This window comes from Genypterus blacodes, unplaced genomic scaffold, assembly GCF_046128005.1.
Source record: "Genypterus blacodes isolate CSIRO-AG114 ecotype Tasmania unplaced genomic scaffold, CSIRO-AGI_Gbla_v1 ptg000156l_1, whole genome shotgun sequence".
Lineage (NCBI taxonomy): Eukaryota > Metazoa > Chordata > Actinopteri > Ophidiiformes > Ophidiidae > Genypterus > Genypterus blacodes.
The window spans coordinates 6825106-6848569 of record NW_027466957.1 but is presented as its reverse complement, the minus strand read 5'-3'; the positions used below and the strand labels follow the sequence as shown (position 1 = coordinate 6848569).

Genomic DNA, 23464 nt, shown 5'->3' with positions numbered 1-23464 from the left:
TACCTTAAATTTCAACACATGTACAGAGGGTCAAAGAAAAATGCTACAGAAGAATCATGTTTATGATTTGTAGTTTCTGTGTGGTTGTCAGTCAGGTTGAAACAGAGGTAAATAATGCCATCTACAGGGTCACCTAGATGAAACCTTCAATGAAAGGTTCCCTTTCCCGTTTTTTTGTTGCTCTCTGCTGCTGGTAAATATAAAACAATACATTTATAGACACCTCTGCTTCGAAAAAAGAAAAAGAAAAAAGAAAGAGAAATGCATGTATGTGGACTAAAGTACACAACACATAGAACACAACATGATTAAGTTAACAGTTTTATTTATGGATGTATAATTTGTAAAAAATGTAAGAGCATAACAAAACAAAAATAAAATGAAATTAATTTGCTGGCACTCCACCACATTACAAAGCACAAGAATGATATTTATCTAACACCACCATAAGTACAACACAGCTATGCACAAGGACCATCATGTCTCATTGTGATTCTCGATCCAGTTCAGAAGTCCTTCTGAAGATCTGAAGGGCAGAAAACATTGGTTAAATGACGGAATAAAATGATTTATTTCTCATTTCACCAACTGAAGCAAAAAACAAAACTTACCACTCTTTTTAAGAAGCTCTCCTTTACGGGAGTGAGCCAATCCCTCCAGAAACTGATCAAAGTGTTTCACATACTCGGCCAGGCTTGTTCTCTTGTAGTCTGAAAAAGAAATGATCAGTGACATTTAGAGCTCTGTAGGTGCTCAATGATACTTAGGTGGGTTTGTTAATTCTACAATTACAGTTCCTGCTATTTATGATGATAGTCAGAGATAATAATGCAAGAACATTCATTTTGGAGCTCCTGTCCAGTGATCATTGTAAATTATTACCAGCCATTTTATTCTCTCAATCACACTTACACTACACACACCAATTACCATTCCATCCCTAATTAGTTCATTGAAAAAGGCCACCTGATTAAAACAATTTTATAACTAATTAAAGTCGTGCTTTTGATATCTTAGATTTTAAATGATAATAATAATAGATAGTAATATTGAATTTCTGAACATTTGAAAACAAACCCTCTTCAGGGGTTAATGTGGAATGGTCATTGTCCAGAGGATAATCTCAGTTTGATGTGTGTGTGTCTTCCATTTTATTCCCAGTCACTAGTACCTCTAATCTTCCGTCTCTCAGCTGCATCCTTCTCATTGTCCTTCTCCTTGATGTCCTCCTCCTTTTCTTCCTCTTCACCTGCTCTGGGTCTGTCCAGCTCGTCACAGATCATACTGGGAAAAGTAACAACATTAATTAAAAAAACATACAAAACAGGGCATTGTGGGAATTCACGTTCTTACTCACCTGATGGTTGGCACAGCAAGAGGATCAAACTCATCTAGTTGACTTAAGTCAATGGGAACAGAAATGCGCCCTGGAGGGAGTTAGAAGATAGAAGTGACTCAACCTTCTGTCACTGTTGCATTCATTCTGCCAACAAAATGTTACCTCAGTAGATTGTTTACCTGTTTTGGGATGGATGCTGAAGGGGCTCTTCAGCAAATGGTTCACTCCTTTACTGACATTGACATCAAGCCGTGGGTAACAGTACTGCAACTTGATTTCTTTCTCGAAATGGTAACCCTTCTTGAAAGTGGTCTGAAGGATGAAAGGTAAATGTCATGTGCCCTAATGCTATAATGTGTAAAAACTAATGACTAAACAAGTGTGCATCAGAGGCAGAATTACCAACCTGTTTCTTTTTGGCTAAGTCCTCTAGGAACGCCCAGCGTTTCTCAGGCTTCTTCTCATTTTGGAAGTACTGCAGAAGTTCTTTTCTAACATGTAAGGACTGAGTTAAGGTCAGTTTCGATCATTTTCAGAAACTCCTTTCTCACAGTGAAAATCCAGACAAAAGATACTGTAAGTCAATATTAGCCTAGTGCATGTTCTCATAACAGAATAATGCAGCATATTATGAAAAGGATATCTTCAGGTACAAGTGCCAGCACTTTATCTACAGTGTCCTTGTTGCTCAGTATGTTCTGTTGGTGCAGTGCATACTGGGGAAAGTAGCGCTCCACCACTGACAAAGACTCCCTGTTGAGATTACAGACAGATTCTAAATACACAGAGGTCAGAAACCGTATGGCAGCAACAAGTGCAGTAACAGTAAACTTATCAAAACAAAACACACAGTTTGAATTGGATCCTTACTGAAAGAAGAGTCAAGTTCTTACCTGATAAAAGGATGAATTGGATCTGTCAACACTACTTTCCTGATTGTCTCATCACCACCCTATAACACAACAGTTAATGGAGCAGCATGTCAAAAATCCTGATCTATTTGATAAAGCAGCCTAGAGCAATCAATCAAAAATGTGTGAAAACCCAGACGGCCTGTCCTCATCTAGAGTAAGCTTACCTTGACCAGGCTGAGGTATTCTGCCACTGCAGAGCGTGCAGCTACAGAGAGCTTCCTGGCAGCTTCATCACACACCCAGCAATGCACTCCTCTCCTGCCAGAATAAACCCACAGCAGGTGCTGGAAACCAAAATCCTCTGGAATATCCCAGAGAGTAAAGTGTAAGTGGAATTACTTCTCAAATTGAAAAAAAAGGAAATAATAGATAAGTCAATGGAAAACGCACCACGAAGTGCTCGATCCAGGATGTGAATAGCAATGGTCATCAGGGTCCAGCACTTGGAACAAATGTCTGCAGCACTGGAAGAAGAATATTGTACCATCATTGCACTTGTGAACTGAATATTGACGTTTTCATTTCAATAACAAGATACTGTTAGAATGCACTGGACTTCTGTGATAGACATCAGTTTGTTACTGTACCAGTGTTGTGTAAATGAACAACAATCCAGCTACCTGCAACAGCTCCTGACATCATCATAATCTGTCATATCGATATCAAACACCAGCTCCTTCTCCAGGGCCTGGAAGGTACCAGACTTCACAGTGTTGTGTTGGTTGGGCTGTGAATGACAAGCAACGGTGTCAGTGCTCCAACCTAGTCCACGTACCTGCTCGGGCAGAAGTTTACCTCCAGAATCTGCAAGGATCACTCTTACCCTGTGACTGTACACGGCTCCAACGTCGATCTTATACGGATTCATCTTCTGCATTTCCTTCTCCAGCTCGCTCTGTGTGGTGAAAGACTGGTAGCGCACGTAGATGTCATCTTTGAGTGTGAAGGAGAATTCTCGATTCTGGAAGTAATTCTTCTGGACTGAGATCAGAAAAGAAAGCATACTTTTCTACTGTTGTTGAGTGATTCAGTCAATCTGGGGCAGTAAAGTACTGGATACTAGTCTGGATGTCAACAAATGACAACAAGCAGCCCTAAACACGACACTCACCTCCTCCATAGTTCAGCCAGCGATAATACTGAGCGAAAGGGAACAGCCGCCTGTAATACAGTGGTAATAAGTCTGGTAAAATAGCCGGGTCATAATCTGACGAGGGCATAATGGTTGAAATGCGGTTAAAATCGGAGAAAATGGCCAGAAAAAGCTAACTGCTGTAGCTACACCACAGTGTGTTGTTTTACAGCGGGGAGCGCGCGCGAAAAGTCAAGGATGGGAGGAAATGTGACGTGACGGGCGTGACGTCACGTCCGGTAGCAAACCCGTTGGTTGAAAATAACCATCTTCACAAATTATTGTCATGGTGAAAATGGAGAAATTAGTTAAACTGTGTAATGGCTAAGTTCTCGGCATTGTCAGTACAAACCGCTCTATTCTTGGTTGACTTTAAGTTTGACTTAACCTTGAAATAATTGTCCTAGACCGAATGAGAAAGGCGGAAGTGTCAGCGGATAAGAAGAGGATCATGGGATATGTAGTCAATCATGCCCTATCACTCTAATGAGGGACTGTATTGGCCGTTTTAACCAACAGGATGATTTAAATACAGATAATTAATGATTTACAGAAGGATTAGACTCGTACCCCTCCAAATATAAAGATCGCTGAACATCTTCCTGGCATTCTGGGTCGTGTTTAGATTGCATTTCTTAACTTCCACCTTTAGAGGGCAGCACAACTTAATTAATTTTACGTGTTGTGCACCTAGATCCAGAGATGCTGAGTGATTTCCATATATTCTATAAAGTATGACATGACCAGTACGCCGGGAAATATTACTAACTCAACCTTTTATTAATCATGTTCAAATGTTATCATTCTATAGATGTAATAATGTAGTTTGACTCACGTACTGTATAATGCAGTGAAAAGTAATCACAGGCAGATTTGTGTGGTGCCTATATGTTTTCCTTTAACCATCTATGCTTTTTACAGTCAATGATGTAGCAATGTGGTTGTTTTTTCAGTCTGCCAGACTCCAACTGTCTAAATTGGAGCTGTTCACCCTGAGGGCTGAGAGCTAAAGGACTGTTCAGCCATGAGAGCTCTGAACAGTTACCACACTTATGATAAAGATGCCACCCAGGCAATGAAGTGTTCGTTCAATCAGTTCATGGCCCTTTAATTCTGTCTATCAAGCCAAATCCCTCTGCTCCATACTCGCAGTGAACTAGTAGGTTCTTCTTTGTAGCATGAGTCAACTGTGGCGTGCTCAAGAGAAATTAATAGACCAACATTGCCAATACATTTCCACTTCGTGATTACACTTGTGAATATGGTAATATTATTTAATCATAGCCTAATTTGCATAGTGCAAGTGCTCTCAACCACATCTCACTTGAATTATGCAAATTATTTGTCTGTAAGGAATAGCAGAGTTCTTTATATATTTTTGGCCGAGCATTTATATTTTCATGTAATCGTGCTGTTTGTGTTGAGTGTGTGGTAAGCTAAGAAAAATTAGGCAGATGTCTTGAAATGATTTCAATGGATTTGGCATTTGATATCCTCAGCATGGTAACAGCTTTGAGATTAATGCACATAACGTAGCTTCATCATGCATACAAATATAAGTCTACAGTATGTCTACATACATATAATAGACACAAAGTCTTTACCTAGAAACTGAGATGAATAGTTTTTCTTCTCCATCAGATGTATCTCGGTTGAGGGGATGCATTTGTATGCATTCAGGTCAGGTAAAATATTTCATGCTTGCTTCAAGGTGCTTCAAGCATGAAAATACTTCAAAGTACTTCAAAAATGTTTAGTTACCTCTAACACACACAGACAACAATAAATGTCATGGGGCGAGTCGGGTGAAGTTAAGCATGGAGGGAAAATGTTACAGCACTATGTACAATAAATGTAGGTCAGACAGTCGCCAGGTGCTCATGGAGCATGTTGGCCTGCACTATAGGGCAGGAAGTGAGCTCTACCAAAGCATTACACAAAGGTCATTGCATCTTAAGGTTAAGAAAATTTGTCACTCTCACTATTCATCAGGAAAATACTGACCATGATCTGCAACCATATTCTGTATTTACACAAACAAATTCACCACATGATGCATGGTTATGTCTCTTCAAAAGACAAAATATACATTGTGTAATTCTGAGGCATCCACAATTACGTGAATGTCCACATTATAAGGCTCACTTACTCTCCAACAATGATCAAATATGATAAAGTTCTGTATGTGTTAAAAAAAAGAAGGAAAGTGTGTAAATGATTGTTAAAATTAAAAAGGTAGAGGCAAGGTTCCGTCATACAAACCTGCTTATGTTACTGAGCTGGAAAGTCACACATGAAGATATACTAAAACCACAAAGATGGAGAACTGGAGCATGAAGAAGTGAAAGCATTTAGTGCAAGGGTGTGAGTGTGTGAGTGCCGGGACTATCAATATTTGCATGTTCTTAATGTATGCTGGTGTGAATGTGAATAAGGCGAGGGAAAACAGCACAGAGATAATGACGTGTTAAAAATCACACAGAGAGATCCATCTGCTTTTGTGTTGCGCTGCACCAGGCAGCAGGTGCAACTGATTTCCCCATTCAACATTTCACTCTATACATTAATGGCATCAGAGAGCAGCCGTGACAGTTGAGCAGTTGTCTCCATTTATGTAGTGCACATGCCGTCATGCTCCACTTCCTCTCTAAATGGCTGACACTGGATTCTATGTTATTCTCCAGACTGATGAATCCATCTGTTATCTATTTGGAGTTGGAAGGCTGTGCTAGACTCTACTGATTGTAAAACATTCACTATATCATACAGTATGCAGTCATATTTCACACGTGGAAATGTAAAAACAACATGGCACATATTGTATTGGCACAACCACATTGCTCCTATATATACACACCACATTTCACATGATATACTGTATACTTCTTCACCTAGTTCCCTCATTTCAACAAATTGAGATCCTTCGATCATTTTCATTATTTGACCAAAATTACTTGAGACTGAGCTTCAGAATGAATTAAGAGAGGGTGGTTATTAAAAAAGTGTGTATTTATTAAGAGGTTTGAATTGTTGTCATTATGTCTTAAAATACCTCCACGGCACAATCTGTGAACAGTATGTTCTACTCCACCCCACAACCAAAACAAAAACTGGATTAGAGATATCACCATCGAGACTCTGGGTGGGTTGATTCTCAGCATTCCAGAGTCTCAATGAATCCAGCTAATTTCCAATTTCCAACTAACTGCCCTTGTAAGGGGGAGAGGAAAAGGGAGGCACATCAACGTGTTGCTGAAAAATTTGAAAAACATGGGCATTAATTGAGTCCCGCTTGAATTCCTGCATAGATTTTGGAACATGACTGCAGGGATTTCCTTCCATTTAGCCACATGACAGCATTGAGGTCTCCATTGATGTTGGGTGACAAGGCCTGACTGGGAGTCTGCATTCCAAATCATCCCAAAGACGTTGGGAGGAGTTGGTGTCCCAGCTCTGTGTTGGCCAGTCAAGTTCCTTTACCAAACAGCAGCTGCAACATTGGGAAGTATGTTAATGTTATATATCCAAAATAAACAACTTCCCTTTGTTGTACCATTGTTATCACCGAGTGCAGGGGAATGGCATGCAAGGATCAACACCATAACTTTAGCCTAGAGTAGTTTAGTAACAGTTTGTTTATAGTGCAGGATTGTTTACATCACTAACATCTGTAGGCACATGATGAATTGGCACGCTCACAAACGCAAACAAACTCTTAGTAAATTCACCTCGAATTTAATTCATAAATCAGAGGTGCACTCTTGAAAGTAAAGCTCTAATATAATTCCTTTTTACATGCGTTTTAAAATAAAGTAGGAATTCTTTTGTGAGTGCGTTTTTCGATTCACATCCTGCAAGCATCTAATTTTCTCGTGCATGTGCGCGCGCCGTGCCCGCCCCTCCTCCGCTCGGCACGCCGCTATAAAGCCCCGCAGTGCCTCAATGTCTGTCAGTCGGTTCATCTCTGTCTCCATCTCTGCAAGATTCTCTACGCAGAGGATCTAAGTTGATTTATACGCTCTCCTCGGTTCTGTTTGGTAGTTTCATTTTATTTCCGCCATGAAGGAAAGAAGACTCACCCAGCCGTTTGTAGCGAGGTGTAAACTAGTGCTGGTTGGGGACGTCCATTGCGGTAAAACAGCAATGTTACAAGTCTTAGCCAAGGACTGCTACCCAGAGGTATGAGGCTCATCAATAATGAAACAATGATGATTTAAGTTATATGTACATTTTTATCTGAAGGAATAACGACTTTAATATTTCCACAATATTCGTAGTTAGCGTACATATCCATGTTTCTGACAGAGTTATACATTATTATTGATTATTGAAGTGTATCTGTGCATTGCAGTTCAGTGACATTATTATTGAAAAGATTAATTGATAATTAGAGGAGGTTAATTATTCTGATATTGAAATGCATTTCTTCTTTCTATTCATAAATGTCGGTCTTCATTCTGTATAATTATAAAGTGAATACTTGTGATTTTGTAGCTGCTGGGCCAGACTAACTTGTGGAAGCTGATGTATGAAATTATTAAATTGTTTGCTGGGAAATCTATAGATTCATCATCAATGAATAACTGGTTTTAAATCTTGTAATGGAGCTATAGATAGTAAAAACGTGTCAGAATGATAAAAGTCATTCTCAAACTGTAATGAATAACAAATGGATGTTTCTTGTCCATTTCCAGACGTACGTTCCTACTGTGTTTGAAAACTACACAGTCTGTCAGGAGCTTGAAGAGCAGCGCGTTGAGCTCAGCCTTTGGGACACATCAGGTAGGATTTAAGCTCTGCTACTAACCTGCACAGACTTTAATAGAAGTGTATATTGCAGTTAGGATGAATATTGGAAGAGAAATGCAATGTAAAGTCTTCTCCTCTATCATTGATTTCCTGCTATTTTGAAATATTACTGGCCGAAGGTTTGTGCTTGAGCAAATGAAACACAGAGTTTCATTATAGCTCTGGGGCTGATTTGTGAACCCTTTGTTTACCCACCCACCCTCTGAAGAATCCACCCAGCTTAGAGTCAAGTAACAAGAAGTGTAAAAGAAGCTCTGTCTTGCTCATAGTTTTACTGAGTCAGTGTTGCTGTTTACACATACATTACTATCTGTAGATCCTGTTTAATGCAGTTCAGCAGCTTTCCCCCCACGTGTGAAATCTGTTTATAGATCTCCCAGGCAAAGTGGTGTAGGTAGTGAAAGAAACAACAACGCATGGAGCAACAACAACATAAAGCAAACATGGCAGATGCCTTCAGGTCTGGACCACTGAGGGGCCCACAAATGTGTGACATGTGTTTAATTTCAGTCTCACATCCAATTTCATTAAAGCTGTGATTAGACATATGGTCCTTAATGGTGTGAGCCCAGTTTCAACCTATGTGGAGGATGTGAAAGACGTATTTACATAAACCTATAGATTGGATGAATCGCTGTGACCCAGTGACATAATGACACTCTAACATACACGGAACAATTACGTAAACCAACCAACCAATCACTAAAAGGCAGTCTAGTCTGTTAGCGGGATGGATTGGTTTGGTAACAGCACAGACTGAAGGCTTGTGAGCAGGTGGGTCGGTGCCAGTTGTCCTGCAGAGGGGTTGTTTCAGAGGGAAAGGGGGATGCCTGGCTGTGCAGGAGGTGGAAGTCTCTCTCTGTGTGTGTGTGTGTGTGTGTGTGTGTAGGTGTGTGTACCTGTATGTGTGTGACATGCGAACAGAAGGTGCAAATGAGGGATACCGAGAGAGAGAGAGAAAAGCATGACCTCCCTGCTGACTTATGGTGTGTGTGTGTGTGTTTGTGCTACCTAAAAAAAGCTCTTATGTAACCAGAATCACCAGTCAACTATGCTGTAGGTTTGTCTGTTTATCTCCCACAGAGTAATAACTTTCAGGACAGTCCCCCTTTCCAGAGGAAACGTTGCATAACAGCATTTACATTTTCAACATATACACACAAACACAACTCCCTGTGGCCAATCTTCACTTTGAGTTCCTTTCCCCCTTATCACACATTTTTCAAACACTCTTCTTTCACCAGAAGATCTCTCATCTTGTCAGTCTGTTTGGTTTAAAATAGCCTCAATCCCTTAAGATCACTTCCAATCCTGAACATAAATTGCAGTCTCACTAGATCAACTTGTAATTATTCCACTAAAAGGGTTTTGTGTGTATCTGTGTGTGTGTGTGTCTGTGTGTGTGGTTTGTGTATCCATGTCAGGGGCTCGTGATGTGTGGGTGGTGGTGGGTGCTAAAAGTTGAGTCTCTCCTCCTTCTCAGATCTCTCCGCCTCCTCTTTCACAGGCCTTACATCACCCTAAAGATCTGTTTGCCAGGCTACACTTTGATTTCAAACTCTATTTCTAAAACAAATCATCTAACTGAAATTTCCAGATTGAAGTTAAACCGAGTACATCAACTGGAGTTTGTGAATTGCTGTAATGTTTGGCAATATATAGCAATACCATCGACATAAATACAAATAGTTTTCATTTGTATTCACACCCCAGGAGACTTGTAACAGTTTCAAATGATTGTTTTGATTGTTGACATGATTGTTATCTCCCTCTTATTCTGTCTTTTCCTGATATAATTATCTCGTGTTTTTGCAAGGAGAGCTCCTGGTCTTTATTTAGTCCCAGAAGCCTGCGGTAGGATATTAATTCTTAGTGTTGGCCTGTGATGAGTGATTAGGCAGCAGTGGAGAGACAATAGTAGGAGCGGACGTCCTGTCAGCCTGTTTTTAGCACAGGAGGCTTCCTGAGTGTGAGGTGAACTCCTGTGTGGATTATTTAAAAAAAAAAAAACAGCTTCCTATGCAGTATGTGTGTCATCAGTTTAAAGAGCTCTTTATTAGTGGATAAGAAGTGTTTACACAGTGGCTTTAACATTACCACAGGCTGCAGGGCTGTGTGTGGAAGAAGGAATAAGAAGAGGATGCTTCTTATTCCTTGAGGGCATACAGCTCAATTAGCTTGAATCGTCTCTGTAGTTCTGCTTTATTATTTTTGTAATTAATATCTGTATTATGTAGAATCATAGATGATGTCTGAAATATGTGCTGCCTGATGTAGACAGCTGTAGCCCATCTGAAGTGTAAATCAATCTAACCTTGTTCTTCTTCTTGTCTAGGTTTGGACTCAAATTTGATTTCCTCTTACTATAAAATCAACATAAATGATTTGCTCTCATTACTTTGGCAGATGTGTGTGTGTGTGTGTGTGTGTGTGTGTGTGTGTGTGTTAGTGATTTCTACCTGTGTGGCACAGCTACTTTATTTCAGCGCTTCACACATGGCTTATCTCGATTGTTGTCATAGTTACTTGTGGAGGGAGTTTGGCTTCTGTGCTGTTACTTTTTCACAACATTGTGGCCAGTTGGCCCTCAGCTCCACTCCAGTGTTTCTCCTGACTGTGCTGTGTGTTGTGTGCCTTCAGGTTCTCCGTACTATGACAACGTCAGGCCGCTGTGCTACAGTGACTCAGACGCAGTGCTCTTGTGCTTTGACATCAGCCGACCAGATACAGTCGACAGCGCACTGAAAAAGGTTTGGGCAGCCATTACTTCTTCCTCAGTGGTGGCTTGCGTGATCCACAATCTGCCCACCTCCTCATCTGCTGTGTAAACTGTGTGTTAAATCAGCTATTTATCACCCACTTAACTCATTAAATGATGCTTTTTTTTTCTTTGCAGTGGAAAGCAGAGATCCAGGACTTCTGCCCCAGCACACGGATCCTTCTAATAGGCTGTAAGACAGACCTGCGCACAGACATATGCACACGCATGGAGCTCTCCAATCAGAAGCAGACCCCCATCTCACATGAACAGGTTTGTTCTTTTTCCTTCACCCGTTGTTCCGCTTGTTATCTCACTACATCTGTTCTTTTGATCCGCTCTAGCTCATAAACATTTAACATGCAGTATTCTCAACTTGTCCTTCACACTGCAGGGCTCTTCCTTGGCCAAGCAGGTGGGAGCAGAGGCTTACCTGGAGTGCTCAGCCTTTACATCAGAGAAGAGCATCCACAGTGTTTTCCGTACAGCAGGTCTGGCCTGCATGAACAAACTGCAGCCTGCCAATAAACCCAGTCCTGTGCGCCGCCTCTCCAAGAGACTCCTACACCTGCCCAGCAAGACAGAGCTCCTCTCCTCCTCCTTCAGCAAGGACAAGTCCAAGAGCTGCACCATCATGTGAATGCTGCTAAGATCATGTGGACAAGCAGACTTTTATCAGTTGGGCAGGAGTGCAGGGTGTGCAAGGGAAAGAACTATAATCTGGATTTCTGCAAAGCATCTCTCTGCTTTCCCCAAAACTCCTGGTCCAACATCTTCATCAAGATAGTTACATTCCCTCTATTCAAACATGATATTGGTATTTTGATTATAACATGCGGATGCAGAGTGAAAAATATATTCTGTTTTGACATAAAGTGATCTTGCACACCTGTACACAGAGAGCACAGCAGGCACTTTAAGGTGTGGATCTGTGCTGATTCCTCACATAAAGGTTGCTGTGAGAGAGATGTCTTAAATAAGGTCAGCTCCCTTTCTTTCCCCCTGGTTGTAAACATTGCATTACCCTGATGAAACCATTTGAAATTCCAACAGCTTTGCCCTCTCGCATTCATCTGTCTCTCTCAGAACGTCTCTTAAGGTCACAGAACGGGCTGAATGACAAGATGCAGTTTAAAATGTGACAGTGATAGAGGGAAGCCTATCAAGAGAAACGCAGCTTTGGGAATTTTAAAACTGCCGTCCTTGAGAGACTTTCCTCCCCCCCCATTGATCTTTGACAGTATTTCTTTAGGAAATTAAAGCTGGCAGTGGAGAGGAGAGGGATTTGGCAAGCAGAGTGTTCATTTGCAAAGGCAGCGGGAGGATGAACCAAGAGCTTTAGAGAACCAATGCGATGTGACTCAGCATTCACACGAGCCCCAAAACTGTCATGCTGTGACCAAAACACACTAAAGACGTTTGTATCTAATGTTTTTTTTGTTGTTTGTTGTCAGAACCTCTTTCGTTACCGATCACAGCGGTCTTAATTGCTTCATTTGCTCATTCATCATCAAGCCTGCATCTTAGTGGTGTTACATCTGTGATCCATGATCTCACTGACAGAGGGGCGGAAAATGTAATGTGAGCTTTCTCCAAATATGAAACATGGATTTGTTATTACATCAGCCCGCCTGGGTGGATGTATTCAGTGTGCCAAAACGAGTCTTAGTAAACATTTTTATAATTCTAATGGATACATGGCAGTTTATATCGTCATTAACTATGAACTTTGGACTGTTAAATGTAAAGAGTCAAGTCGGTCTCCTCGCCATTGCCTCAGTGAGCTCTGTGTGCTGGGTTCAGATGAATTTTTCCTCCGAGAAGCCTCTGCTGCTGCCGTTTACAGCCTGGATAGCCGCAGTAACATTAAATTTTCCCGAGCTGATGCTGGGCAAGAGGAGGATTTGGAATTGAATCATAGAAACAGGCTGGCCCTGTCTGCAGACGATGAAATGAGTTTTCTGTCCTTTTTTCTTGTGCTTTTAAAACATTTCATGATCTTTCTTGAATTTCCCTGAAAACTAATCTTGACCCCTTTACATTAAAAAAAGAAGCTTTTCCCCCTTGTGTTTCTATAGCTTGTGGCTGTCTTTGCTGTTTATGTAGTTGTTGATGTTCTTGTATTCACCCGAGTCTTCTTGCATTAGAGGCTGCTGACAGCTCGGCTAATGGAAGACCTGATGATTTGTAGGTCTGCACAGAGAAGCCCACAGTCCTTAGGATGTATAGAACACTGGAGTTTTAACGTGTTGCCTAGCAACAGTATGAGCAGGGGCAGGCGTGTGCGGAGTTCCTGTCTCTCAGACAGAGAGGGATGTCTGTGAGAGGGCGCCTCACCTTTTATTTGTCGCAGTAGACAGAAAACACAGCTGTGGACATTTTAGGGTGCAGTGGACCTCCAGACCTCCATGTGGATTTGTTTCCCCCATGTGTGGCTTTTTGGAAACATTATAGCATTTAAACTTGGGTTTTGTATCTCTGCAGTCATCATTTCACCTCTGCGTCTTGTTTTGGATCCTTGTTAGATCTCATTTAAAAGAGCTTCATTTTGTTGAATGCAGCCAATATTCCACCTTCTCTCTCTCTCTCTCTCTCTCTCTCTCTCTCTCTCTCTCTCTCTCTCTCTCTCTCTCTCTATCTCTGTCTCTCTCGCGCTCTCTCTCTCGTTCTCTCTCTGTCATTTTCAGCAGACAGACTTGTTTTCCTGTTCATGTTCTTCCTGATGAAAATGTTTATTAAAAAAAGTCAAAAAAACATTCATGCTGAGGCAAAACTAATTTCTGTAAGATGTCTGTAATGGTTTGAATAATTGGTTGACTTCCGTATTGATTATTGTTTTTCATCTTGAATATCTATTTAAGAATAAATATGTCTAAAATTAAATTAAATTTCAGGTCCATGTTATTTTCTGACTTACACCCATTAAATGTTTTGTTGATCTGCAACAAGAAGCAGCCAAGAGGAAAAGAACGGCACAGATATCACACATTTGAACATAACAATTATTTAACACAGCTTTTAATTTTTTTGAAGTCCTCTTGACCCCAAGGCTCTCCTGCTGTATCAAATTTAGGGAAAAGATTGTCTGTGGATATTAATCAGATTCAAGGCTGCTGGGGTGAGGTAAGATCATTCCTGATAGCTTGGCAGCACATTGTGTATTTTGTTTTGAGAGAGATTGCTAGTGTTGATGCTTATTCTAAGTTAGAGGACACAATTTTTCACTCCATGCCCTCACTAACACACAGATAACAATGAAAATCAGATTGAAAAACCCAATGTGTCCTCCTGATAAACTACAAAATTACAAACTGCTGTATAATTATTGGAAGTCGCTTTGGATAAAAGCGTCTGCTAAATGACCGTAATGTAATGTAATATAAAGCAAATACACACATTTCAGCTCAATGCAAAAACGAGAAATTCTACAAAATAGAGCAGTAAGAAGATAACACAATGCTGTTAAAATCTGCATATAAGGAGCTGCACTCTATTTATTCGATTGTCTCTTAATATTGAGAAGCCAGTGACTGTCCAAGCTGTGTGTGAGTTTTTTCTCTTTTTTTCTTATGTAACCAACCATCCTCCCCCATCTCTTTCACTATATTTGCTTTGTCTTCACATGCCTTATCAGGATCTCTCCGGCTACGTCCTGCTGTCACACTGTGTCCACTGATAATATGACATAGATGGAGTGTCTGAATGTTTGCCATTCCTCACATATCAGACACAGGATGTGGCAGCGATTGGTGGCCTTTATCCTACAGGAGATGAACTAATTGTGGGAAGTCATCACCTGTCCAAGCTAAGTCTTTTCTCTTGCCAAATCCAATGCTTATTTTCGAAAAAAGACAGGTAGAGGAATAGTGGTTAGATTGTCTTTTTTTTGCTTTTCTTATCATTTTTTTCATTTTTTTTTCTGTTTCTTTCCCTAATACAAAATTCTACAACACACATAGAATTAAATAAAAGACCTCTAGTACAAAATAGTTAGTTATAGATAGAAATAGTTTAATAGACAAAAAGGTAACTAATGATAGAACAGTAAATTGTACGCTACATACTGTTTCTTATCCTCTGACAAAGCCGCGTTGGTGATTTATTGATGAAATCTACACCATATCCTGGACAATTTCTGGGGATCAATCAATCCCTCAAAATGAATTTGTACTACAGGCCAACAGTGACAAGAATGACAGTGACGTATTTGATGTTAACTAATGAACTGGTCAGGGGCAGGTGGTCTGTGCAGTCTAGACACAGGGCAATTTGTACTGTCTCCCCTGGATGGATCGAGGCCTGCTGAAGACTGCGGGCCTGTTGAGGATTTGGATCAGGAAGGAGGAAGGAAGGAAGGATGATTTAGGGAAGTGGGCTGCCATCCGAAACCCTCTCAGGGAGTCAGAGAAAGTGGACGCCGAGCAGCGTGGCTCATTACCACATAAGCACATCATCTATCAGATATGGCAGCTTGCACAGACACATACCCACACACACACATACATACAATCACAAAGTCTCACACAAACAACCTATGCGGAGGATGGAGGGGTTTGCAAAGCTATGCTGCCTGGTTACAGATGAGCTATCTGCAGAATGAGATATAGGTTCCATTCCCTCAGACGCCTAATGTATACACACACACACACACACACACATACACACAAACGCAGTAGTGAGTTTTGCCACAGCTGCTCTGGCATTGTCATAACTCTGGACTCTGAATTTGATGGGGTTATATGTGATTGGCTCAGCTTGGTGAACAGAGCAGGAAGGAGTGACGTTGGTCATCAGTCTGTATGTGGCATCAGCCAACATACATTACATATAAGTCTAGCAGTATATTTGTCTACATCGAAACACTTCTTCAGCTTTTAAATATATGCTTTCATCATGCATAAAAATAGTTACAATGCATTCATTCTTAATATTGTTTTCTAATTAAATTCTAATTCCTCTGATTGTTCATATTGAAGTGTCACTTTATGGAAACAATCATTCCCTCCATTCCCCCTTTATCTTCTACAGTGGTGCAGTCTTCTGCTATTAAGGACTTACTATATGTTCATGTGTTTATCTATGAGCCATGTGTGTGTGTGTTGTGTGTGTTGTGTGGCCAAGGACAACCATGCACGGCCTTGTGCGTGTATGTGTCTGTGTACAAATGTGTGTCAGTGTGTGATGTGTATACTGAGCGCATTATCTGCCCGTTCCCATGTGCAGCCAGGTGAGCAGAGTTCACATATGCGTGGGCTCTGCTCAGGTCTGCTGGACTGATAAAGTCCCCATGTGTTTGTGTCAGAGGAGTCCAGACTCCTCCACCCCCCATGCTGGCCTTCACGTACCGACCTCCCCTCCCCATATATGCTCCCGTGTCCTGTTTGGCACACCCTGAGGGCATGTCAACACTGAATATTCCTCCAGCGGTTTAATTAGGCAACCTCGCCTGGCATCTGGGACTATTGGGGGATGGGAGCTGGGGCACATGTCAAGAATGGGGGTATGGCTGTAGATAGGAGTTGGGGGAAGAAGGTTACTGTTGTAATGTGTGCATCTGGGGACAGTTATTCAATATCAGCAAAGACTGAGTCAGGAGCTGCTAAATCTGTACGTATGTGGCAATAAGTTTGGCTGCTTTATGCTCACAAGAATGGACTCTAAACAGCATGATTTGGAAAATCCACGCATATTGAGCTCTTGTTTGTACAAGTCTGTTATTAATAGGCAGTGGGGAAAAAATGTCATCATCATCAACAACAACAACAACATTATTGGTATTATTGTTATCATATTACATATCATATCATATCATATCATATCATATCATATCATATCATATCATATCATATCATATCATATCATAACAACCGCAAACTAGCAGTTGATCTTTATGGTCAAATCTAATCCAGGCTCTACAATTACAAAAAATAGCAAGTTTATGTTGTGTTATTCATTATTTAATTACTTGGAAGTGTGAACATGAAACACAAGTCTAAGCGTTTCATAGCAATGTTAGAGTGAAACAGGTAGCAATCTAAATAAATAGAATAGTAGAAAATATGGAATATAAAGGATTAGCTTAAATCACAAATGCTTTATTCATTAGGAAACAAAAGCACATTTAAATATAAAATAAGCCATATTAAATACAGAGTTTTCCTGCGGTACAGTAAGATTGACATTTAATCTGCAAATCTTGTTATTTTCTTCTCCACCATGTTGTCTCTACTTTGTACATATTTTATAGCCTCAACTTTGATCTGTTCCTGCTGAGAGTGTTTCACCTTCAGAAGGGCTCATGAATCTCTGCTGATATCTCTGTGGTATAAAAGACAAGTCCAGAATATGAATCAGCACACACACACACACACACACACACACACACACACACACACAGGCATGTCTGGCTCCTGTCTTTAGGTCGATAAAAAATTAACAAACTCAAATTACTGTAGCTCCTTCTACTGCATCAAATCCTTTGAAATTGACTTTTGAAATTGACTAATAGTGTCTTTGTATTATTATGTATTTTGTATTATTATCCATATATTATCCAGATAGATAGATAGATAGAGAGACAGAGCGATAGAGAGATAGACAGACAGACAGACAGACAGACAGACAGACAGACAGACAGACAGACAGTAAAACTTTATATCGTGCTAATACGTAGCATGTCTGCCATCTGGCGACTGAAAAGGAGCACTGTGGCTTATTTCTGAACCGGCACTTTGGTGTTCTTCTGCCAAACAATTGGGGTCCTGCGAGAACCGCTCACTTTTCTGGGAAGTGTAGTCTAAACCCGCTTCAGCGTCGATTGATTCGAAAATCTCTCAACTACATTTCCCATAATCCCCGCGTAACCTCAGCTCGTGCCCGACATCATGGCGTCTTCTTGAAAGCGCACACAAATCGCAAGTACTTTGTTGCTCATTCTTCAAGGTAAGGCCTTACTTTTTTTTGTCTTTACTTATGTATTTCTAAAGACAGTGTTCCTAAACGGCAGGGCATATTTAGCTCAGTGTGTGTTTTTGCATGCTTTAGCAGCCTCTGTACGTAATCTGAATTCATATTAGGTAAGTTGTTAGCTAACGCAGGACGCTAGCTTGTACGCCGCTGTTCGTTAGACCTGCAGGAGCGAAAGTACTGTTTGTGTTTTTGAAGCTTTTTTTAACAGTTAAGACTCTATGAACAAACCAGACCAGCCAACCTGACAGAAATAGTTCTTACGTCACATCACATTGCGTTTAAAGCCATTCTGCCAGAGTTTTTAGTAGTAATGCCGTCCATTTCTACAATGTTTACACTCAAAAACACAATAATACTGTGCGATATGAAGAACTACCACCGTATGATTATCCTCCGGGGTCAGAATGTTATAAATGAAAGTAAAATTATGTATTATGTTAAAATTAAATGAAGTAAATCTATTCTCCTGTTTGTGCTAAAACCATCAAGTGGGAGCAGAGTAACGTAATTCAAACTTACATGTGTCTCCAAGTGTTTTCACTCAGTTCACACTTCGCTCTCTACCGTTCCAGATGGCGGCGGACTCCTCAGACAAGAAGGAGGCAGACTCCTCGGCGGCGTCCAAAGACCGAGAAAAGAAACGCAGTCGCTCGCGAGAACGAGAACAGAGAAGCAAATCCTCGCCGGCACGAAACAAACGCCACCGATCTCGAGAACGCGGCCGCTCCAAATCCCCCGACAGGTGACGCTGCGCCCAAACCCCCACACTGAAGCTCGTCTGTTGAATTTGAAACTTGTTTCCTCAATAACCCGGTTTTGTTTCTTCACGGCAGAGACCGTCGCATGAAAGACAAGGAGAGAGACAAGGAGCGGGAGAGGGACAAGGACAGAGACAGAGGGAGAAAGGACAGGGACGGACACCGACGGGATAAAGACCGCGGCAGGAGGTCCAGGTCTGTCCACGCCGTGCCTCAATCACTTTGAATTGAGTTGTTTTTTGCGTGCAATTTAATGCAGCAGTTTGTTTTGGTTTGTGGTTTTGCAGAAGTTTGTCCCCAAAGTCGAAGGATTCCAAGTTGAAGAAGGAGAAGGACATCAAGACGGAGGAGGAGGATGAAGACAAGAAGAAGAAGGAGAAGGTGTGGAGTCGCTTTCGGTGAAATCTTGTCATCACTCTCCGCCGTTTTTTTCCAAATGTTTTCTTTTGTTGTGAGACTTTGTGTTTCTTCTCCTCAGGTCCAGCCGTTGTCTCTGGAGGAGCTCCTCGCTAAGAAGAAGGCAGAGGAGGAAGCTGAGGCGAAGGTGGGGAGCTTTCACCCGGAGTCTTCCCTGCCTTGTTTTTGCCGTCTTGCGATTTGAGATTCTTTGCTCACCTCTCTTCGTCCCTCTCCGTCCTTTCCAGCCCAAGTTCCTGTCCAAAGCCGAGCGAGAAGCCGAGGCTCTGAAACGCCGCGAGCAGCAGACAGAGGAGAGGAGGAGGATGATAGATGAGGAGAGGAAGAAGAGGAGGATGTTCCAGGACACAGGGAGGAAAATGATGGGTGAGTGTCATCGTCCCCCCGTCGGCTTCAGTTAAAGATGTTGTCTTTTTTGTGTTATTGTGATGGAATCGGTCGGACTGAGGATTTGTGTTTCCAGAGGATCCACAGGAAAGAGAGAGACGAGAGCGGCGAGAACGGATGGAGCGGGAAAACAATGGGAACGAGGAAGACGACGGACGGCAGAAGATGAGGGAGGAGAAAGATAAAAGCAAAGAGCTCCACGCCATCAAGGTACACACACACACACACACACACACACACACACACACACACACACACACACACACACACACACACACACACACACACACACACACACACACACACACACACACAGGCGAGTGAATGATGCGGCTCGTCTCGGTTGCTGTTCATGTTGTAAACGTCTGGCCTCTGCAGGAGCGATACCTGGGCGGGGTCAAGAAGCGCCGGCGAACGCGACACCTTAACGACAGGAAGTTTGTGTTTGAGTGGGACGCGTCTGAAGACACGTCGGTGGACTACAACCCTATGTGAGTCCAGGTTCTGTCACGTGAACATGTGATTGGCCTCAGCAGGCTAAAGCGCTGTGTGACCTTCCTCTTCCTCCTCCTGCAGTTACAAAGAGAAGCACCACGTGCAGCTCTACGGCCGCGGCTTCATCGCCGGCATCGACCTCAAGCAGCAGAAAAGGGAACAGTCGCGTTTCTATGGCGACCTGATGGAGAAGAGGCGCACGCTGGAGGAGAAGGAGCAAGAGGAGTGAGTAAAGCCCATTGGATGACTTTGATTGCTTCTGGTGATGAAGGTTTTGCTCCTCATTCGTACCTTAAACCTGAATGCACCAACAAAACGTTTACAGTCTTTTAAAGCGTCGATTAAGTTTAAAAATTGACGGCAACATTCTTTGAAACATTGCTCCTCTCCGTCTGACTGAACATCTAAACTCTGCCCCCCTCCTCCCTCGCTCCTCCTCATCAGGGTGAGGCTGAAGAAGATGCGCAAGAAGGAGGCCAAGCAGCGCTGGGACGACCGGCACTGGTCCCAGAAGAAGCTGGAGGAGATGACGGACAGGGACTGGAGAATCTTCAGGGAGGACTACAGCATCACAACCAAGGGGGGCAAGATCCCCAACCCCATCAGGAACTGGAAGGAGTACATGCTGCCCGATCACATCCTGGAGGTCATCGACAAGTGCGGCTACAAGGTCAGACAGCGTGACAGAGGGGCCGGCGCCGGGATTTGATGGTAACCGAGTTTTCCTGGTCTTGTCTCTCACACTTTGCCCTCCGTTTCCTCCCGCTCTCACCAGGACCCCACGCCCATCCAGAGGCAGGCCATCCCCATTGGTCTGCAGAACCGCGACATCATCGGCGTGGCTGAGACGGGTAGCGGTAAAACGGCCGCTTTCCTCATCCCGCTGCTCGTCTGGATCACCACCCTGCCCAAGATCGACAGGTAACACATCTGAAAGTGTCTCTCTCTCTCTAGCTCACTCACTCACACACACTCACCCACTCATCTGCCCGGTGTTTGTCTCCTCTTGCAGGATTGAAGACTCAGATCAGGGGCCGTACGCCGTCATTCTGGCCCCGACTCGTGAGTTGGCGCAGCAGATCGAGGAGGAGACCATCAAATTCGGCAAACCGCTCGGCATCCGGACCGTGGCCGTGATCGGAGGAATCTCCAGAGAGGATCAGGGCTTCCGCCTCAGGATGGGCTGTGAGGTGAAGCCACCGCCGTCTGCGCTCACAAAGTCGCCTGCAATTAGGTCTCAACAGGCACCAACTGCTTGTGAAGACCTAAAGTTTCTTGAGATCTGTACATGTTGTGACGAAGTCCAGTCCTGAGCCCCGTCGGCCTCTTACACACACACACACACATACACTCACCAACTGTCCTCGTGTCCCCTCTAACAGATTGTCATCGCCACTCCCGGTCGTCTCATCGACGTGCTTGAGAACCGCTACCTGGTCCTCGGCCGCTGCACGTACGTGGTCCTGGACGAGGCCGATCGTATGATTGACATGGGCTTCGAGCCGGACGTCCAGAAGATTCTGGAGTACATTCCAGTGACCAATCAGAAACCAGACACGGACGAAGCGGAGGACCCCGAGAAAATGACGATGAACTTTGAATCTGGCAAACATAAATACAGACAAGTAGGTTCACGCTGCGTTCACACACGGGTTTGTCGTCCTCCAGGTGCTCCGCCTCTTTACGTGCATCTCCTCACGTTGTGTACCCTTTTGTCTTGCAGACCGTCATGTTCACCGCCACCATGCCTCCAGCTGTGGAGCGACTGGCCAGGAGCTACTTGAGACGTGCAGCTGTGGTTTACATCGGCTCGGCTGGTAAACCTCACGAGAGAGTGGAACAGAAGGTTCTGCTCATGGGCGAGGGAGAGAAAAGGTAAAGAGCAGACGCACAAACGGCAAACAAATGAGGCGCTCATGTGTTTGACGTGTGTTTAAAGTACTAATCTGTTCTGGGCTGTGTGCGGCGCAGGAAGAAGATGCTGGAGGTGTTGGCCCACGGCTTTGAACCGCCCATCATCATATTTGTCAACCAGAAGAAGGGTTGTGACGTGCTGGCCAAGTCTCTGGAGAAGATGGGGGTAAATCTCTTCATACATGGATTAGAATTCAAACATGACGGAAAAGATAAACGATGCATCACAACGTGTGCTCCGCTTGGTCTCACCCACTGTTCCCCTCATCCTCCTCTTCCTCTCTCCCCAGTACAATGCTTGTACGTTGCACGGTGGCAAAGGCCAGGAGCAGAGAGAGTTTGCCCTCTCCAATCTCAAAGCTGGAGCCAAAGACATCCTGGTGGCCACAGACGTGGCTGGTCGAGGTATCGACATCCAAGATGTTTCCATGGTCATTAACTACGACATGGCCAAGAACATTGAAGGTAAGAGGCCTCAGTCTCTGCTCAGTGTGCAATGGATGATGCTTTACTTTGCCAGATGGCGATTGATTATCTGTAATAAACCTTTTTCTTCTCTCTCTCTCTCTCTCTCTTGCAGACTATATCCATCGTATTGGTCGTACCGGTCGTGCTGGTAAGAGCGGTGTGGCCATGACCTTCCTCACTAAGGAGGACTCGGCTGTGTTCTACGACTTGAAGCAGGCGATCCTGGAGAGTCCGGTGTCCACCTGCCCCCCCGAGCTGGCCAACCACCCGGACGCTCAGCACAAACCTGGAACCATTCTGACCAAAAAAAGGCGCGAGGAGACCATCTTCGCTTGACGTGCTCGGGCTGTTTCAGTACAAACTGGACCTCACACTCGCATAATGAGCTTCAGGCTCTTTTACTCTCGTTGTTTTTGCTTGTTTCTTGACAAATGTGCATTTCTTTCCACTCTGGGTTATAATAGATTAACTGTGTTGCTTTGACATTATTCCCATCAGTGAATGTGATGCAACATGGACTCATGGTTCTGTGAAGAGAAGAGAGACGCAATGGGATTGTGGATCATCACTCTTTCTCTGAAATGTGTTGTATAAAATCTACTATTTTGTAGTTTATTAAATTTGATAAACACTGCCTAAGATGAGTGTAATGTAGCTGAACAGGAGTAATGTTTGCTTTCCCCCCCTCAATTACAATTCTTTAAGTTTCAACTTAAATCCGAGGTCATTATTTTTGATCAGGGTGCGACCTTTTGACCCGATTGTGGTGAAACATTTTAAGCAGCAACATTTGTATACAAAGAATACATTAAATGTAAGATAAGTCATGTCATTACTGTGTAAGTGTCATATGTAATGCAGTTTAACCTTCTGGAGGCAAAAACGTGTTGTATGTGACTTTCCCGGCGCCCGCGCGCGCAAAACTGGTTTAATATCGCCTAACTCACCGGTGTATTCGGACAGCGGTCCCGGTGGCCGGAAATAATCCAAAAGCAAAAACGTGTCCGTGACGTTCCTGGCGCCCGCGCGCGCAAAACTGGTGCCGGGTTTAATATCGTCCCCCCTGTAACCCCCCAGTTTGAGAACCACTGGTCTAACTGCTGT

The 23464-nt window shown here is 43.0% G+C and overlaps 3 protein-coding genes across 3 annotated transcripts; 2 read left to right on the top strand and 1 right to left on the bottom strand.

The window, feature by feature from the left end:
* Nucleotides 1–12: 12 nt before the first annotated feature.
* Nucleotides 13–3586, bottom strand: prim1 (DNA primase subunit 1). Its single transcript, XM_076166738.1, has 13 exons — nucleotides 3365–3586; nucleotides 3077–3234; nucleotides 2874–2980; nucleotides 2644–2717; nucleotides 2418–2554; nucleotides 2233–2291; nucleotides 1983–2092; nucleotides 1746–1837; nucleotides 1519–1651; nucleotides 1358–1427; nucleotides 1172–1284; nucleotides 612–710; nucleotides 13–526 (listed from the first exon to the last, which is right to left on the bottom strand). The coding sequence occupies exons 1-13, from the start codon at nucleotides 3471–3473 to the stop codon at nucleotides 507–509; spliced, it is 1281 nt and encodes a 426-aa protein (XP_076022853.1). The 5' UTR covers nucleotides 3474–3586; the 3' UTR covers nucleotides 13–506.
* A 3766-nt stretch (nucleotides 3587–7352) lies between these two features.
* LOC143013545 (rho-related GTP-binding protein Rho6-like) lies at nucleotides 7353–13817 on the top strand. The gene is made up of 5 exons (XM_076167219.1): nucleotides 7353–7564; nucleotides 8080–8167; nucleotides 10835–10944; nucleotides 11091–11225; nucleotides 11347–13817. Exons 1-5 carry the CDS (start codon nucleotides 7445–7447, stop codon nucleotides 11590–11592), a joined length of 699 nt encoding a protein of 232 aa, XP_076023334.1. The 5' UTR covers nucleotides 7353–7444; the 3' UTR covers nucleotides 11593–13817.
* Nucleotides 13818–17812: 3995 nt separating this feature from the next.
* ddx23 (DEAD (Asp-Glu-Ala-Asp) box polypeptide 23) lies at nucleotides 17813–23192 on the top strand. The gene is made up of 17 exons (XM_076166906.1): nucleotides 17813–17894; nucleotides 18494–18663; nucleotides 18755–18874; nucleotides 18967–19060; nucleotides 19158–19223; nucleotides 19324–19462; nucleotides 19560–19693; nucleotides 19862–19974; nucleotides 20060–20203; nucleotides 20423–20648; nucleotides 20754–20899; nucleotides 20991–21168; nucleotides 21361–21603; nucleotides 21702–21853; nucleotides 21950–22058; nucleotides 22183–22357; nucleotides 22473–23192. The coding sequence occupies exons 2-17, from the start codon at nucleotides 18494–18496 to the stop codon at nucleotides 22694–22696; spliced, it is 2433 nt and encodes an 810-aa protein (XP_076023021.1). The 5' UTR covers nucleotides 17813–17894; the 3' UTR covers nucleotides 22697–23192.
* Nucleotides 23193–23464: the final 272 nt, after the last annotated feature.

Coding starts and splice junctions, on each gene's coding strand:
- LOC143013545 (XM_076167219.1), top strand. CDS start 7,445: ATGAAGGAAAGAAGACTCACCCAGCCGTTTGTAGCGAGGTGTAAACTA. Junction 10,945..11,090: donor TCGACAGCGCACTGAAAAAG/GTTTGGGCAGCC, acceptor TTTTCTTTGCAG/TGGAAAGCAGAGATCCAGGA. Junction 11,226..11,346: donor CCCCCATCTCACATGAACAG/GTTTGTTCTTTT, acceptor TTCACACTGCAG/GGCTCTTCCTTGGCCAAGCA.
- ddx23 (XM_076166906.1), top strand. CDS start 18,494: ATGGCGGCGGACTCCTCAGACAAGAAGGAGGCAGACTCCTCGGCGGCG. Junction 18,875..18,966: donor GACCGCGGCAGGAGGTCCAG/GTCTGTCCACGC, acceptor GTGGTTTTGCAG/AAGTTTGTCCCCAAAGTCGA. Junction 19,061..19,157: donor ACAAGAAGAAGAAGGAGAAG/GTGTGGAGTCGC, acceptor TCTTCTCCTCAG/GTCCAGCCGTTGTCTCTGGA.
- prim1 (XM_076166738.1), bottom strand. CDS start 3,473: ATGCCCTCGTCAGATTATGACCCGGCTATTTTACCAGACTTATTACCA. Junction 2,093..2,232: donor CCAATTCATCCTTTTATCAG/GTAAGAACTTGA, acceptor TAATCTCAACAG/GGAGTCTTTGTCAGTGGTGG. Junction 527..611: donor AGAGCTTCTTAAAAAGAGTG/GTAAGTTTTGTT, acceptor TCTGCCCTTCAG/ATCTTCAGAAGGACTTCTGA.